This window comes from Hermetia illucens, chromosome 2, assembly GCF_905115235.1.
Source record: "Hermetia illucens chromosome 2, iHerIll2.2.curated.20191125, whole genome shotgun sequence".
Lineage (NCBI taxonomy): Eukaryota > Metazoa > Arthropoda > Insecta > Diptera > Stratiomyidae > Hermetia > Hermetia illucens.
The window spans coordinates 102,872,258-102,888,346 of NC_051850.1; the positions used below are offsets into that span (position 1 = coordinate 102,872,258).

Below are 16,089 nucleotides of genomic sequence, written 5' to 3' on the forward strand. Positions count from 1 at the left end.
ACTCCTAAAACCGTTTTACTCTGCTTTAATGTTCGAATTTTTCCAAAATATTTTAAGAGGACATTTGTAACGGTGTAGGGAGTTTTAAAAATATACCTTACCTTAACTAATTTATCTCCAACACGACTCAAAACATTGTTACCAAGTTCTTCCTACGAGCAGGTCACCCTAACACTAGGTCCTTTACAAATTAGAGTTTAATAACAAGATTTCCTGCAAATAAAAATGCAAAATCAATGCCCGACTGACGGCAAAATGCTCTTAAAAGACGGCTTTTAGTGGTTTAGTAGTCCACTGTAGTTGCTCCCTCAGTAAAATGCAGCATTGCGAGTTCACTGACAATAGATAGGAAGAGAGATTTTCATTTGAAATAATACCTCCAAGATGAATATATATATAATAAATTTATTTCCTACTCACATTCGAAATAAAAAAAATCTTAGCAGATTCCGGTAAATGCAATACATAAACAAATAAATATACGTATAATATCGACAATTGAAGACATTTTGCTTAGTTTGCTAAAAACGTTTTAAGTACTTATCAGCTATCATAAAATATCCGTGTATATAAAAAGCTGCTAAAATTGTTTGAATGTTGCTTGTGTTCGACCTAAGTGGAATATTGGTTCAGAGAATGTTCGTTGCTCTCCTACTCTCATCAATCTACAAGCTACCGAGGATTCGCGCTTATATTCTAGTCGTGATGAGGATATCTTTGGGCCCACGAGGACGCCTTCAATTCCGCATATGTGGTTTCAATTAGCAGAGCTTGCTACCGGCGAATTTGCTGTGTTCTAGGATGCCAGTGTTCTGCATTGGTTCGATTTCAGTCTCCGATATGATTTCAGTGAGCCATTGTTCAATCTGCACGGGATGGGTGTCGTTTTCGTTGTTTTCAAGAACAATTTTGAGATTTTCGAAGTTCTTCAACAAGAGTTTGCGATTGTATGAGTCGTTGCCGTTTGACTCGGTTGAGGTTGATGAGCACACGTGATTGCCAAGGGCGTCGGTCAAGTTCTTTTGCGAGTTCTGGTGATGTTGCTTGATGCTCTTCTTTATTTCTTTGATTAGTCGGTTGTAGAATTCACAATTGACCGAGCTGCTGTCGTTGTCCTCTTTGGTTTCCACGTTTCGTTCCTCGTCGTCGGACTGGACCGTTGAGCTGACTATATCGCTGCTGGTGCTCTCCCCGGGTGCCATGGTCGTGATGTCTGCCTTCTGAGCCGTCTGGATGGACGTTTGTCCGGAGCAATTAATGGTCAAATTAGAAATATTCTTCAGATTGATGATACCATTGCAATTATTGATCGTTATATTTGGTTTTTTGTAGTCCCCCGAAGAAACCACTTCTGTTTGAGACGCTTGAGCAATCTTCGTGTTTCCATTCAAGCAATCGTTAACGATTTCCTCGTTTTCACTAGATATGTAATGTTTCTCAGTCCCTTCTATCTTATCTGCAAAGTTTTTATTGGTTTTCTCGATCAAATCTTTGGCTTCTTTCAAGGTGATATTCACTATCGACTCATTCATGTTATCGATGTTTTCCTTAAGTATCTTATCGTTAAAAAAGTCAATGGGGTCATTTTCTTCGGATTGTCCTGTTTGGTCCCCAACCTGGCTGCACACATCCACCTCGTCCTTTGTGTTCAAACACTTGTACATAGTTTCATGGTCCACACTTGGACATATGTAATCTTCGCTTACGTACAAGTCGCTCGTAAAATTCAAATGAGGTAAATTGAATTTCCCAAAGGACCGTATGCTCTCCATCAAGTCAATTTCGTCATTTGGAATGAATTTAATATCCTCATTTAAATTACTCTGCTTCTGACATTGACTTGCAATAACATCGACTTGTCGCAAGAGAAGTTTTTCACGAACACTTAGAGCTTTACGCACTTCCTCGAATGCTACGCCTACATCCTCTTTCAACTATAAGAAATTATAAGGATAAACTCACTCGAAACAGTAGAAATCCGCACTTACCTTTTTTATTACTGCAGACTCTGTCGCCATGGTCCAGCCGTCCAAACCCATCCAACCTTTGTTTTGACAGCAATAACATGTCTCGGCTAATTCTCAAAACCTTTTAGTACAAATCAATTGCTCAACTTCTAATTTACAGCAGCATTAAGAATTAGAGACGTTTTGTTTGAATTCAATGTAATTTTACTCAGATTGCTGAAGTAAGTTAGTTCACCTAAATTTACAACTTCAACAACAAAAACATGGGGATGAATATACATCTGAGAGAAAGTATGTAACCATTGAAAACACAAATTAATAAAATTATTCTAATACGAAATTTTTCTAAATTTCATTTCAGGCGCTAAATACCATTTTCACTTATTATTTTGGTAAATAAAATATAAAGTTTTGTGTATAATTTTAGTAAAAGCCCAAAAAATCCAATATGGTAAAATGGATGCGTGCCCAATGAGTTGTGTCTGATAGACACGTCGAGAAGAAAAATAAATGAAACAGAATTTTGTTCAGAAAAAGAACCGTTCCCGTGATAAAAAGACTAGTGTCTTTCATTTCATTCTTTACAATATTTTATAACATGATTATGCTGATTTTGATAATGCACATCCGGCATGTGCTACATAGAGTTTGTTAGCCGGAATGAATGCATTTTATTTCATTACTGTTAAAGTGCAATATTGCTTTTATTAGGTGCATTTGGTGTATTTGATTACATTTGATTGTGGGAAATTAGGTGTCTATGCGATTTGTTATGGGGACATAACTTCTCCCCCCCTAGAAGAAAGCGATGGCCAAAGAAACTGGATCTTTGCAGGTTCGTTGGTCGGAGCTATGACAGGTAGAGTATGTTGGCCTGAGTTTTTGATAGTTCGTCTAGAAAAGGCATAATATATTATAAAAACGACGAGGATAATGCCTGTGGTTGCAGAGAGAGGTAGGTGCAGATCCATTAGTTCGAAGTCGGTTATCGAGTCCTTCTCTAGGCGCAAATTCGTGAACTGGTAGTCTCCTAGACGTTTGAGTTGAAGGTGATTATTAGTGGGCGATGTAAAGTTTATGTTGTTAAATGCAGTTGGATGTATGCTGATCTCGTCCCAGAAGGTTTGTATTTTGGAGCTGTATGTAATGCTGTTGATCGAAATCTCGTAGTCCTTGAAGTGGATTAGGAGGGTTCCCTTCGCTTTAAAGTCGTTAGGTCTACAGGTAGTATTAACCATCGTTTCCGGAACACTGATCAGCAACAAGTGATTTGGCTCCGGTTCGAAAATCTCGATGTCGTTTTCGCGATCGTAGATGTGACATTCGGCAGGCTTGTGATTCAGGATGCTTGCTACGCATTTTGAATGAGAGACTTTTTCCAAATTAGTGGTTTCGAGGCAATAAAATGTCCCCTTGATATTCTGACATTTACTATCAAATTCTTGGATATGTTCATGCCCAAGGATGGCATAGGGTTTTGTTAATATTGTTCGGGTTTTGTTAATAGGTAGGGGTATAAGGTGAAATAAGAAGTATGATTCGTTTGAGAGGACCGGGATTCTTATGTTGAAGATAATATTTGAGTTATTTGAGTAGGCTTGAAGACTTAATAATTCATATATGTGTTCATCGGATGTAATATTAATGTTTTGTTCTTCAAATAGGCGATATAATTCCGTTAGTTCTTGAGGATTCAGTATCATTTTGGATATAATGTTAAATTTTGCTAGAATGATTGCTTCTGAAATCCCGTTTAAGTGGTTATCAAGTACGTCAATGTTAATATTAATTTGATTCATATACTGCGAATATTTTATGTTTCTATTATCATTTCGAATTTCGTTTTTGGAAATTTCATTAATATGTTTTAAATAGTCAGTTATTGTTTTTTGTTGTTGATTTTTGTGTGCTGTAATGTTACCGAATCGTTCAATCATTTGCCCGTTTAGTTGGCTTTGTTGAGTTAATTTAGTTTCGAGTTGTCTTTCATTATCAAAGATTTTATTTATTTCGTTATTTATTCTTATCGCGTCGTTTGCATCCAAGTTCCCCGTAATACCTTTTATGATAGTACCTAGTCCGTCTATTAGTCCTCTTTTAGTCCGCGGCATCATTGTATCAAGTTTAGTTTTAACTTCGTCGACCTTTCTTTTTAATATTTCTACCACTCCTGTATATTCTGTAGTATTGTCGAAAATTGCTAGAGAGTCATGTATATTGTCAATATTTTCCTTGTATTTATCGAGTTGTACGATGTGTATCAAGTCTTTGTAGGATGTTATCAAACGTGCATTTCCCAAGTTTATTGGAAGTAGTCCATTCCTATGTGTCAGGTCCTGCAGGTTCATCGTCTGGCTGGTTACCATGGTCAGTAGGAAGAGTTCCCTGAAAATTTCGTTTACTTTTAATTTTGGACTTATGTAATTTTTGGTTTTTGTCTGTAATAACTGTAACAAGATTATTCTTCTTAATTTTGTGTTTAGTAAATCTTCGATTCAATTTGTTTCGTCTACACTCTCTTCTAAACACTGCCGATCCTTCGTTGTAATTTTCTGGGTTTTCTCTATTTTTATTTAGTTTTGTTAATCGTCTATTGGTTTGATCAAGTAGTAAACGTTCTATTTCGGGATAGAGTTGTGTTTGAAATTGTCTAAGTTTTTCTAGATATTCATGATTACTAGTGTACTTCGCGTCTTTGTCAAACTTGTAGGTTCTGCCGTCGAATAATTCAAAGGGAGTGTATTTCGTAGCTGAATGGATAGCGTTGTTGTAAGTGATGATTACTTCATTAAGTATGTCTTCTGGGTCCTTGTATCGGTGTTTGTCGTGTATTATTCTGTAAGTTTCAGTGATAGTCGAGTTAAGTCTTTCTACAGGTCCGTTGCTGCTTGTCTGCTGGTAAGAAACTAAGTAATGATTTAATGTATATTGTTTACAGAAGTCTTTGAAGATAGAAGATGTAAATTCGGCCTTGATTGGTTACGATTGTGACTAGATTTCTGGGAATACCGTGTAGACTGATGAAATGTTTGAGTGATTTAATAATATTTAGGCTGTTTCGGGTTTCGAGAGTGTAGGCTGCCGCGAATTTCGAGAACTTATCAATGATGGTTAGTATGTAGCGTTTGTCTATTGTGTATATGTCCATATGGAGTACGTCTAAAGGTTTTTTTGGAGGATCTGGGGTTTGGTGCTTCGGTTTTTGAGGATTTCTGTCATATTTAAGTGTTTGGCATTTTTCGCAATTGTTGATTATTTGTGTGATTTTGTTCTTCATAAAAGGAAAGTAATATTCTCTCTTGAGATGACCAAGAGCCTCATTTATTCCTCGATCATTACTTTTTAGATGGTATTCAGTAATTAAAGCATCTTGTTCTTCGCTTTCACTTATTTCTTTTAGGATTTCCATGCATCTTACGACCTTAAAGTTTTTGGATTGAGAAAAATAGTTTGAATGAGTTTCCTGTATTATTCTGAAAATTTCTTCGGTGATATATATTGCAGTTAGTCTATTGGGAGGAATAAATTTTTTGAAGATGTCGATAAGGTTTGTTTCCGTATATTCTTGCATTCGAATGATACGTCGCTGTTTATTTCTGAATGGCATTTCGAGAATCGTTTGGGGTCTATTGTTAGTTTTTTCAAGTACCAATTTAAGAGAGAATTCGTTTAAAGGGCGTTCAGAAATAGGGATTCCTGTATTAAGCTTTTCTTCTGCGGAATGCACAGTGGAACCCATAGTACTTTGTGCGGATGTACCTGGAGTTTCATTAACATAAACTTCAGTTAAGTTTTTATTGTTCGTCTCTTTATTGATTTTTATTCAACTTAAGGCGTCTGCGTTACTGTTCTGGCTACCCTTTTTATAATGCAATTCATAATCGTACTCTTCCAGCTTGAGCCTCCAACGTATCAGTCTAGAATTTGGATCCTTTAGATTCATCATCCAGATAAGGGGTTTGTGATCTGTCACTATTGTAAACTTCCTACCGAAGAGGTATGGGCGGAAGTACTTAGTGGCCCACACAATGGCCAAGAGCTCCTTTTCGATTGTCGAATAGTTGATCTCGGTATCAGTCAAGGTCCTACTAGCATAGCAGATTGGTTTATCACTGCCGATTGGCCCTTGTGATAATACACCACCAATTGCAAAGTTGCTCGCATCTGTTGTGAGCACAAAGGGTTTTTTGAAGTCCGGATGTTGAAGGAGGGGATCGTTGGTGAGAATATCTTTACAAGATTTAAAAGTTCTCAAATAGCGATCGTTTAGATCAATACGTCGTCCCTTCTTTAGACATTCTGTGAGTGGTTTGGTCAATTTTGCAAAATCCCGAATAAATTTACGGTATAGCCGAGTAACCCAAGAAATGATTTGATTTCTTTCGGGGTTCTCGGAATGGGAAAGTCGGTGATAGCCTGGATTTTGCTAGGATTTGGTTTAATACCTTCTGTTGTGACCAAGTGGCCAAGAAAAGCTATTTCCTTTTTGAGAAACTCGGACTTATCGAGTTGAACCTTAAGGTTTGCTTGACGAAGTTTCTGGAATACCTTTCGAAGATTTTCTACGTGTTCCTGCAAGGAGGTAGAGAATATAATAATGTCATCTAGGTACACTAGACAGATTGTTCCTTGCAATTCCTTTAAAACGTTATCCATGACTCGTTGAAAAGTCGAAGGTGCATTTTTCAGCCCAAATGGCATGCGAACATATTCGTAATGGCCACCTTCGACCGTGAAGGCCGTTTTAGAAACGTCGCGTGGATCCATCTCGATCTGATGGAACCCACTAGCGAGATCCAATGTCGAAAAGTACATAGACTTCCCTAGTTTGTCCAAAATGTCATTAATGTTTGGGAGTGGGTACCTGTCCCCTATTGTTTTCTCATTTAATTTCCTGTAGTCTATAACCAATCGCCATTTTTGCTTACCACTCGCATCTGGTTTTTTTGGAACTATCCAGAGCTCCATGGTGAGTAGCTGGGTCTAATTATGCCCTGGTTAAGCATATCGGAGATTTGATTACGTACTTCAGGTTTGTGTATGAAAGGATATCTATAGGATTTTGTATAAATGGGTAGTTCATCGGTAGTTCTGATGCGATGTTTCACTTGGTTAGTGAAATTCAAGTCTTGTCCTTCTCGGAGGAAGATGTCGTCAAATTCTCTACAAACTTTGAACAAGCCTTTCTGTTCTTCGGTATTTAAATGTGACACTCGAAGAAGGTTAATAATATCCTCATGTAGAGCCAGTAGTGACTGATCCCTGTCACAGCAGATGTTTAGGTTATTTATTTCTTCGTATCGGTTTGAGAGTTTTTCCGCCATAAGGGGATGTTCAATTAAAAGGATTTGTTCTTTTTGTGAATGGTTAGAAACCTCAATTGGTGCGTACCAATTAACCGCGCTGTAAATTCCTTCCGAGATTGCTAGGTTAGGGGAGATTTTAGTTGATTTAATATAAATATCTCCATTTTGTATGTCAACAGGAAGTTTTACGATTACTTTTGTTTCGGGTGAAATTACGTATTTGTTAGACATGAAGTTCGGTTTGAAGTTCAAAGGGAGTACGGCATTGTTAGTCGTTACCACCTGGTTGCCTAGGTCTACTTTAGCTCCGAGGTTACTCAAAATGTCTATCCCAAGTAGCCCATCAAAATAACCGTGAAATTTGAATATTAAGAAACGCGAGTTACCGGGTTGGTTGAATTCAGTAAAATTTGGTAAGATAACTTCTTCTTTGACTTCGTGTTTAGAAATAACAGTGCTAATCGAAATAGGTTTAATTGATTTTATATCACTCGGATTGATATATTCGGGGTTGATGAATGACGAGGATGCTCCTGTGTCGATTAAAAATTTTAATGGACGTCCAAAAGGGGAGGAAATGCTAACATAGGGTAGTAGGTTACCGTGTGTGTTAATATCTAGGTATCCGATTGGGTTGAGGAGGCATTCGTAGGAAAATTTTCCTCATCAATATTGTTTTCTTCGGAATTATTCTGGTTGTAGTTTTTGTAGGGATTAAAAAAATAAACGTCTTCATCATCATAGTAATATTGGGAATAATATTGTTCGAGATTATAGGGTACGCTAGTTGGGTTACCTTAGAAGGTCTTTGTTGAAAATGAGGATAGTTATTCTGAAATGGAGCTTGTCGTTGGAATTGCTGAGGATACTGCGGAGGTCTAAACTGTTGTTGCCTGACAAAAGGATTTTGAGGTTGTTGATACATGCCAAATGGTTTTTGTTGAGGTAAAAAGTTAGGTCTGTATTGTTGATTAAACGGAGGATTCGAGAACCCTTGTGGGGGTATTAAAGGAAACAAAAGTTTAGGTTTAAACACATCCTTATTTTGTTGGGGAAACATGATGGAATTCAGCAGGTTAACTGGCCTTGGGTTTAATAGACTCCGGTTCGAATCTGACTTAGTATAGAGTATATTCTGCTCTTGTATGCAGCATGCGTAGGCTTCTGCTAGAGTTATGGGTTTCATAGCCCGAACGGTGGACCCAAGTGGTTCTTTCAATCCCGATAAAAATGTGTTTAAGCACATCTCTGCGAAGAGTGATTTTTTTGCAGAGATCACATTGAGGTCACTTTCATGAATACACACATGATTATTCATACTACTAAGTATTTCGATAATTTCACTGTAAAATTTTTGCACCGAATCATTATTTTGTTTTAACACATGCAAGTTCCTTATTAAGGAGGTCTCATTCCTTTTGTCGGCGTAGTGAAGGGTGAGGTTGGTTTTAATGAGATTCCAATCTAATGGTGTCCCATACATATTGAGAACTTCGTTCGCTTCTCCAACAATTTTGTTGCGAATGGCCCTCAATAATAACTTGCCATATGGCGTTCCATTTGTAACATCGATAAGGGAAAGTATTTCGTCGACGTTGCCAAGGAAATCAAACAGTAATCGCGGGTTACCCTCGAATCTTGGGAGATCCTTGATTGCGTCAGGTACCCGTAATGAATTGAAAATATCTATGGTTGTAACCTGAGGTTGCGAACTTGTACCTGGGTTAGCCATTATACTATATTCTATTTTGTTTTCTTCTTCACTTTCACTAACTAATATAGACAAACTTCGTGATCTGAATAAATTGGTTAATTTCGAGATTGAGCCAATGATTGATTGATTTGGAACACTAAGATTATTTTCACTCGCGGGAGATTTTATATGACCACTATCGGATTTATATTTTCTTAATTTAGTAGGAGAGTTATTACGTCTAAATAGCCTAGGAAGCGTGTTATAGGGTTTTGAGGATGGGAATTTCGATTTGGATGGGAGAGGCATATGACCAAGAACTTACTTGAGTATAATGATCAGTAGGACTCTCATAATCCTTGCGTTGTTTGCTCGAGTAGCGATATGCTTTCGCTGAGCCTGCTCTGCGCAACAATTATCCTTCGTCACTTGCACTTGCACAAATTAGCACACTGAACCGTAAGCGATCAACCGTCGCGAACCGATAATCCTTCGGAATGGTTTCTGCGTACTAGGAATCCTAAATCGTACCGTCCTCCGCCCTTACTTTTGCGACTGCGCCAGTTATGTGTCTGATAGACACGTCGAGAAAAAAAATAAATGAAACAGAATTTTGTTCAGAAAAAGAACCGTTTATTCCCGTGATAAAAAGACTAGTGTCTTTCATTTCATTCTTTACAATATTTTATAACATGATTATGCTGATTTTGATAATGCACATCCGGCATGTGCTACATAGAGTTTGTTAGCCGGAATGAGTGTATTTTATTTCATTACTGTTAAAGTGCAATATTGCTTTTATTAGGTGCATTTGGTGTATTTGATTACATTTGAATTTAGGTGCATTTGGTGTATTTGATTACATTTGATTGTGGGAAATTAGGTGTCTATGCGATTTGTTATGGGGACATAACTAATGCGATAGAACGTTGAAAACAAACTATTGCTTTTTGTTATTTTCCTCAAATTATAAGAAACTAACTCTAATAAATGACAGTTATTCTTTTGAAATGGATTAGATGTTGATGTGCTTTACAATGCTTGGCTCCTTTTTTTAATATCTTTTGGATAGAAGATATAAGTCGAAAACCGGAAGCTCGGTGTTTCACGTATGAAAGGTTTTGTAGATTTATTGTGTAAGAATATTTGGTTACACGACGGTTCTACTTATGTATAGCTCCTAGTGAATATATGTCAAATATGGTATACTCGATATTCAATTCGACGTGTGATACTGACATTTTTTCCTGTTGGGAGTAGCAATTTGACGCGAAAGAAACAACTTTGACCTACTATAACTTTGTTAATAATAGTAGGATTTCAACCAAATTTTCTAAAATTTTGCAAAAATTTCCAAATCTAGGATGAATGTAAGGAGAGTTGGCGATAAATTTTGGGCGGACAATTTTTCTCGGATTATGATTTTTTTTGTATATGTCAGAACAATTTGCCTCCGATGGGCGGACACCCCTTTTTGCCGGACGCGGACAGTAGACTTTTTATTTAAAAGAAACCTCATAGACGCACACGAACCTCTTAAAAGCGTACATGACGCACAAAATTGTGCATAGGAATTCAAACATAAAAGTCCACAAACTAAATTGGAGACTCTCCTGATAAGAAGTGTGTGTGCTAATTTCGGTAATGATCGCAACATTGTCTCATTCAATCGCAACAAGTTGAGGTGAAAAGTCTAAAAGGTAAAATAATTAATAATGTCAGAGAGGAAAATGCTTTCTTTAAAAGAGAAAATAGATATTCTCAACACATACGAAAATGAAATATGTGTGCTAGCCAAAAGGCAAATAATCTAAAACAGTTTCAATATTGATAAATTAATTTGACTTGTCTCCACCAGGTTTAACATAGGAAAAACGCCTGTGTCCCTTATTGTGCATAACAAAGAGGCATTAAGGGCCAGATGGATTGCTAGACAAAATTTCAACAGTAAAAAAAACTTTATCAATTCAAAAGGGGAAAATATTGATGCCATGGTTTATGACTGATTTGGCGAGGTCCGAAGTCAAAACACTCCATTATCGAGACCAATTGTCCAAGAGAAAGCCAAAGAAATAGCTTTAAGCCTTGGAGTTAAAGATTTCCCTGCCTCTAACGGTTGGCTGCAAAGATTTCGCAGTAGACACAACAAAGCATTTCGATGTGTGTCTGGTGAAGCCTCTGCTGTTAATCCAGAGGACGTTGAACAATTTTTAAAAAAACAGGTCTCTTCTTTAGAACATTGCCCAAAAAACGCTTGCTCTCAAATCAGATAAGTGTCACGATGGAACATTGTCCAAAGAAAGGCTAACAATTTTACTGTACGCTAATTTAGCAAGAGAAAAAGAAAAACCACTCGTGATTAAAAAAGCTGCACATCCCAGAGCATTTGCCTCCACGGACATCAAGCTGTTGCCAATAATTTGGCATTTTCATAAAAAAGCGTGGATGACCCGCGAGTTAATGACTCAGTGACTAATGGAATTTGACTGAAAAATTACGCAGCAAAAAGGAAAATATTACTTTTCCTAGACAATGCAACTTCGCATCCTCCCGCCTTGCAATTACAAAATACACAAATTATTTTTCTTCTAAGCAACACGACATCAGGTTGTCAGCCGTTAGATCAGAGCGTTATTAAAAATTTTAAAGTTTAATGTCGAAGAATGCATGTTAAATACATCTTTGGCTAGCATTAGCACTCTTCGGCGAAGAAACCAATTAACGTCTTGGATGGTGTGCATTTCATAAAGGCAGCTTGGATTAAGATGCAGCAAGTAACAATTATAAACTGCTTTAGCTAAGCTGGGTTTGACAAAAATGATTCTTAGTCAGAAGAATTCAACCCTGAGGGCGACTTGCCCTTAGCCTCGTTGTTTTCTATTTTTCAGTTGGCAGAAACACTTAGGGACGCAACAGAATTCCTCGAAATCGATAATGAATAAGCCACTGAGTCTCCATCAACATTCCCAGAGCTTGAGATCGACTGTTCCAGTAGCGAAATCTGCTTAGATGAAAAGGATTCCGACACTGAACAGTCTGATGAAGCATTAAAGGTGCTGTCAAATCAGGCTGTTTTGAAAACAATTTCAACATTAAAGGTTTTTTGTAAAAACGATTATATCGCCTTCGAACATTTAAAAAATTTAGAGGGACGAATTCAAACACTGTTCTTGGAAGAAAAATAGGGAAATGTTGCCTCAGTTCACAATTTCCGAGTTTTTTGGAAAATGGAATGTAAATAAAAATTGAATAAATCTTTAGTTTAGGTTTTGCCTGGTAAAGAATGAAATAAAAATTTTGTCATATTTTTAGAAAGTGCATTCATTTGCTTACACCTCCTTCGACAGAATTTTTTCGAAAAATTGTATTACTCCTCGTAAAATTGCTCGACCGTCGGTGTCCACCCATGAAAGTTTTCACTGTAATATACTATTATTTACTTTATTTGAGCAGATATTGTAACTGGGAGTACTTTGAAGCATGCACTACATGTGCGTGGACCACCGTAATTTTATTCACATTTTTTGGTTAGGTTGTTTCTATGAATAGGTCGTTGAAATAATTGAGCACTTCGGACCCCCACATTCCTCCCCTTTACAACCAATGTTAAAACTAATTTCTCCATTGAAAAGTAATATCCGAGACTTTTATCTGGTAGCATCGCTATATTCGGTAAAAAAAATGCACACCCTATACATTGTTTTACTGAATATAGCCAAAACCTTAAAAAGCCTTATGATCATTAGTGTTGAAAATAAAGTTCTTTAAATAAATATTTTTTATCAAAACTGGGAATATGTGAAAAAAGGATCCGGTCGATAGACTATAGTACCACATTTTGTTCAACAAAAACAACAAAACCCCAGAGGTGGATTTAGTACTGTTAATGTGTCTAGCGACATCAAATTTGGCACCATCATCAGCATAAACAAGTCTTCCTAGACAAACAAATTGATCAACAGTTTCAATGCTTTGCCCATTATTGGGAATAGGAAGAGTGATCAGCCAGATTGAGAATCTTGATTTTGTTGTTGATTATTTCCACACCAATTCTGTTTCCCTGCTATTCTAAATCCTGAATTATTCATGTTAGCACATCCTTTGTTACACATATTGACAACTATTAAATCTATTGCTGATTGCGATACAGTCGATCTGATTAGCCAGGTCAAAACCAAACTGACCTTGTGGCAGGCCATGTGCTCGAATAGTGTATCGCCGATGACGGTAAGGTTAACGACTACAAACCTTTAACCGTTGTTGTTACGGTCACAAAGTCTATGCTTTCGAAACGCATGCCCTTGGCGTTAAGATCACCCATGCCGATCACAATATCACCAAAGCATTTTTCTCCTCTATCGGAAATTTCCTTTGGCACGTAGCACTGCACAATTGTGATACTTCTTAACCTGGACTGGTATCTTGCAATCGAGATCCTATCAGACAGTGACTCCCAGGTCATGAGAGCGCCACTTGTAGTAGCCGTCAACAACAGTTCAAAGTAGGTGTCCTGGGGCTCTCCATACCATTGTCTTGAAACGTACACACATGCAAAAAGCAAATCAGAAATCGTCTTTGATAGACAAAAATCATAATCACGAGATCACTTCCTATTCGGGCCGACGAATATCGAAAATTTGCTTTGCAAAAATCGATTAGGGGTCGTTTCGCCTTTCTAAAATACGCTGACAGAATTGTTGACGCTGATTTTGATACTTTTCATTGATGAATATAAGCTTGGTTCTGCTTTTTATGGAAATTCCTAGTTAATTTCTAAATATTCGAGCTAAACTGTCCCATATTTCTAAGTTCGTGTAAAAAAAAGAGAAAGGAAGTGTCACTATAGCCCGAATGCCCATGAAACATCTAGGCATCCCAAAATATTGATATTACCCTTTGAAGTGAGGATTAAAATTTATTCCCATCATTCTTGCTTTTCGTGGATGGATGGAAATTCATGAGCTAAAAACTTGCGAATTCTGATTTACTGCGAAATGTTCAAATTTTAATATTGATCATAATTTTGTCATTTTAACTGATGCGGAACCGATGAAATACTAATCGTGTAGGATAGGTGTTAGAATGACATCCTGATTATAATGGCTGGCTGAATGTCAAAAGCTCTGATATGTAACAACCTACTCAAGCATGTAATGGGAAAGTATGATCTTGATGACCTTAATGATAATGGTAACAGGTTGATAAATTTCTGCACCTTACTTAACCTCGTCATTAGCGTCCTATTGTTCGGACACATGGTCGGCCATCATGGATCTTGATGGTCTCCTTATAGAACTGTTTTGTGCAACCCCTCGAATTTCTAAAGAACTTCCACTTTTTGAAAATCATGGGTGTCTTTGAGACCGTTGATAATTTCGCATTCGAGAGAAGAATCCTCCGAAGAATTTTTGGCCCCCTACATGAGGATGGACGATTCTGTAGCCTACATAACGATGAAATCTATGAGCGATACCATGACCGTCAGGTTGTGGATAAAATCCGGCTCAATAAGTTACGGTGGGCGTGTCACTTAATCCTTACGGATGAGGATGATCCACCCCGAAAAGTCTATAAGGGCAATATCTATGGTAGAAAAAGAAGACGGGGCAGACCCTGCCTGAGATGGATGGCGTAGATCAGGACGCCAGACAGCTTTTAGGGATATCAAATTGGTGGACCTCGGCGCAAAACCGGGATGTCTGGAGTTCCTTATTAAGGCAGGCCTAGACCGGATACCGGTTGTTGCACCGTTGATGATGATGATGATGGGTGTCTAAGAATGCAACTTTCAATATCCCGAAAAAGAGCATCGTCTTAAGCGTGACAATTAGTGAGATAAAAAATTTGCAGCTGATCAGTTTCGATCGCAAGGCAGAGGTGATCTCATCAGACACTGTCTCACGCCTCTGCCCATGACCTGAGGAATTTTGTTTCACACAAAACCTTAAAAAGCGCATCGATTCAAGGGAAGACCATATTAAACTCCTTCAAGATAGTTTCAAAAATGCAAATCGGATTAGGGCGGAAGTGCAACCAGAATTTCAAATGAATATATCAACAAGAGCGGTTCAAAATTTCCTTAAGGAAGACACAGTGACAGAAAAGCCTGGTAAAAAGCCATCTCAACTTTATAAGATCCGACAGCGGTCGAGAGAAAACTCCTTCGAAGAATTTGGCCTCCTACATGAGGGACGAAATTGATGAGATGAAAACACTCAATAGGTTGCGGTGGGCGGGTCAGTTATACGGATTAAGATGAGGTTGAACCAGGATGGGAAGTCTATCAGGGCAATATCTACGGTAGTAAACAAGACATGGCTAACCATGCCTCAGGTAGAGCGATGGTGTAGTCCAAGATGCCTGCCAGATATAAAGGATATCAAATTGATGAGCCTCGGCGCAAAGCCGGAGTGTCTGGAGTTTCTTAATAAGGCAATCTTAGACCGGATGCCGGTTACCGCCTTCAATGATGATTGCCGGCTTTTGTCTGGTTCGTTGTAGACAACATAAACGCTATACAGAAAATTCCCATAGTTAAACATTCCTCCTATGTGATGGCATGAGGATAATAATAGTAATAATAATCGATGTTGCAACAATCCAATTTGGATCATTCTTTTTTTATACGCTATCTGATTTAAGTGAGCTTATGTATATTTGCTAAATAATACTCAAACTTTAAAACAAAGTACTAATGTAAGTGGATTATTATCGATACAGAATTTTCCAGAACAAATTAGTTTTGTGAAAAGATCTTAAAAAGTAGTGCGTAATTGGATTTTGAAGTACGTGGAAATGAAATTGTCAATTGTTGAGCACCTCACATAAGAAAACGCATTTCATACCTGAAGCGTCCAGCTACTGGTTTCCCGGTTTGTTTCCCTGTAAGCGTATATAAATGCCATACTCCAGTTCAATATAACCATTAATATTAATATCTCAGTACATGAATGAATTTTGTTCAGGGCATGGATCTAGAATGCTGGTGAAATTACAATACAAACACCATGCCTGAGCCATCAAAGCCGGACGATCAGGACTTCGTATTACATGCTTGGTCAATGCTGAAAATTATAAAATTGAAACTCCAAAAGTGTCCCTAGTTTTTTTCGAACGTCTTTAA

General features: G+C 37.6%; 2 protein-coding genes across 2 annotated transcripts in view; one reads left to right on the forward strand and one right to left on the reverse strand.

Annotated features, from left to right (window-relative positions):
- The window catches only part of LOC119648022 (augmin complex subunit dgt6-like), a 37,721-nt gene that overhangs the window by 1,737 nt on the left and 19,895 nt on the right, over window positions 1-16,089 (forward strand). The gene's annotated exons all lie outside the window — the stretch shown is intronic.
- LOC119648024 lies at window positions 386-2,050 on the reverse strand. Its single transcript, XM_038049442.1, has 2 exons — window positions 1,989-2,050; window positions 386-1,934 (listed from the first exon to the last, which is right to left on the reverse strand). Exons 1-2 carry the CDS (start codon window positions 2,037-2,039, stop codon window positions 762-764), a joined length of 1,224 nt encoding a protein of 407 aa, XP_037905370.1. The 5' UTR covers window positions 2,040-2,050; the 3' UTR covers window positions 386-761.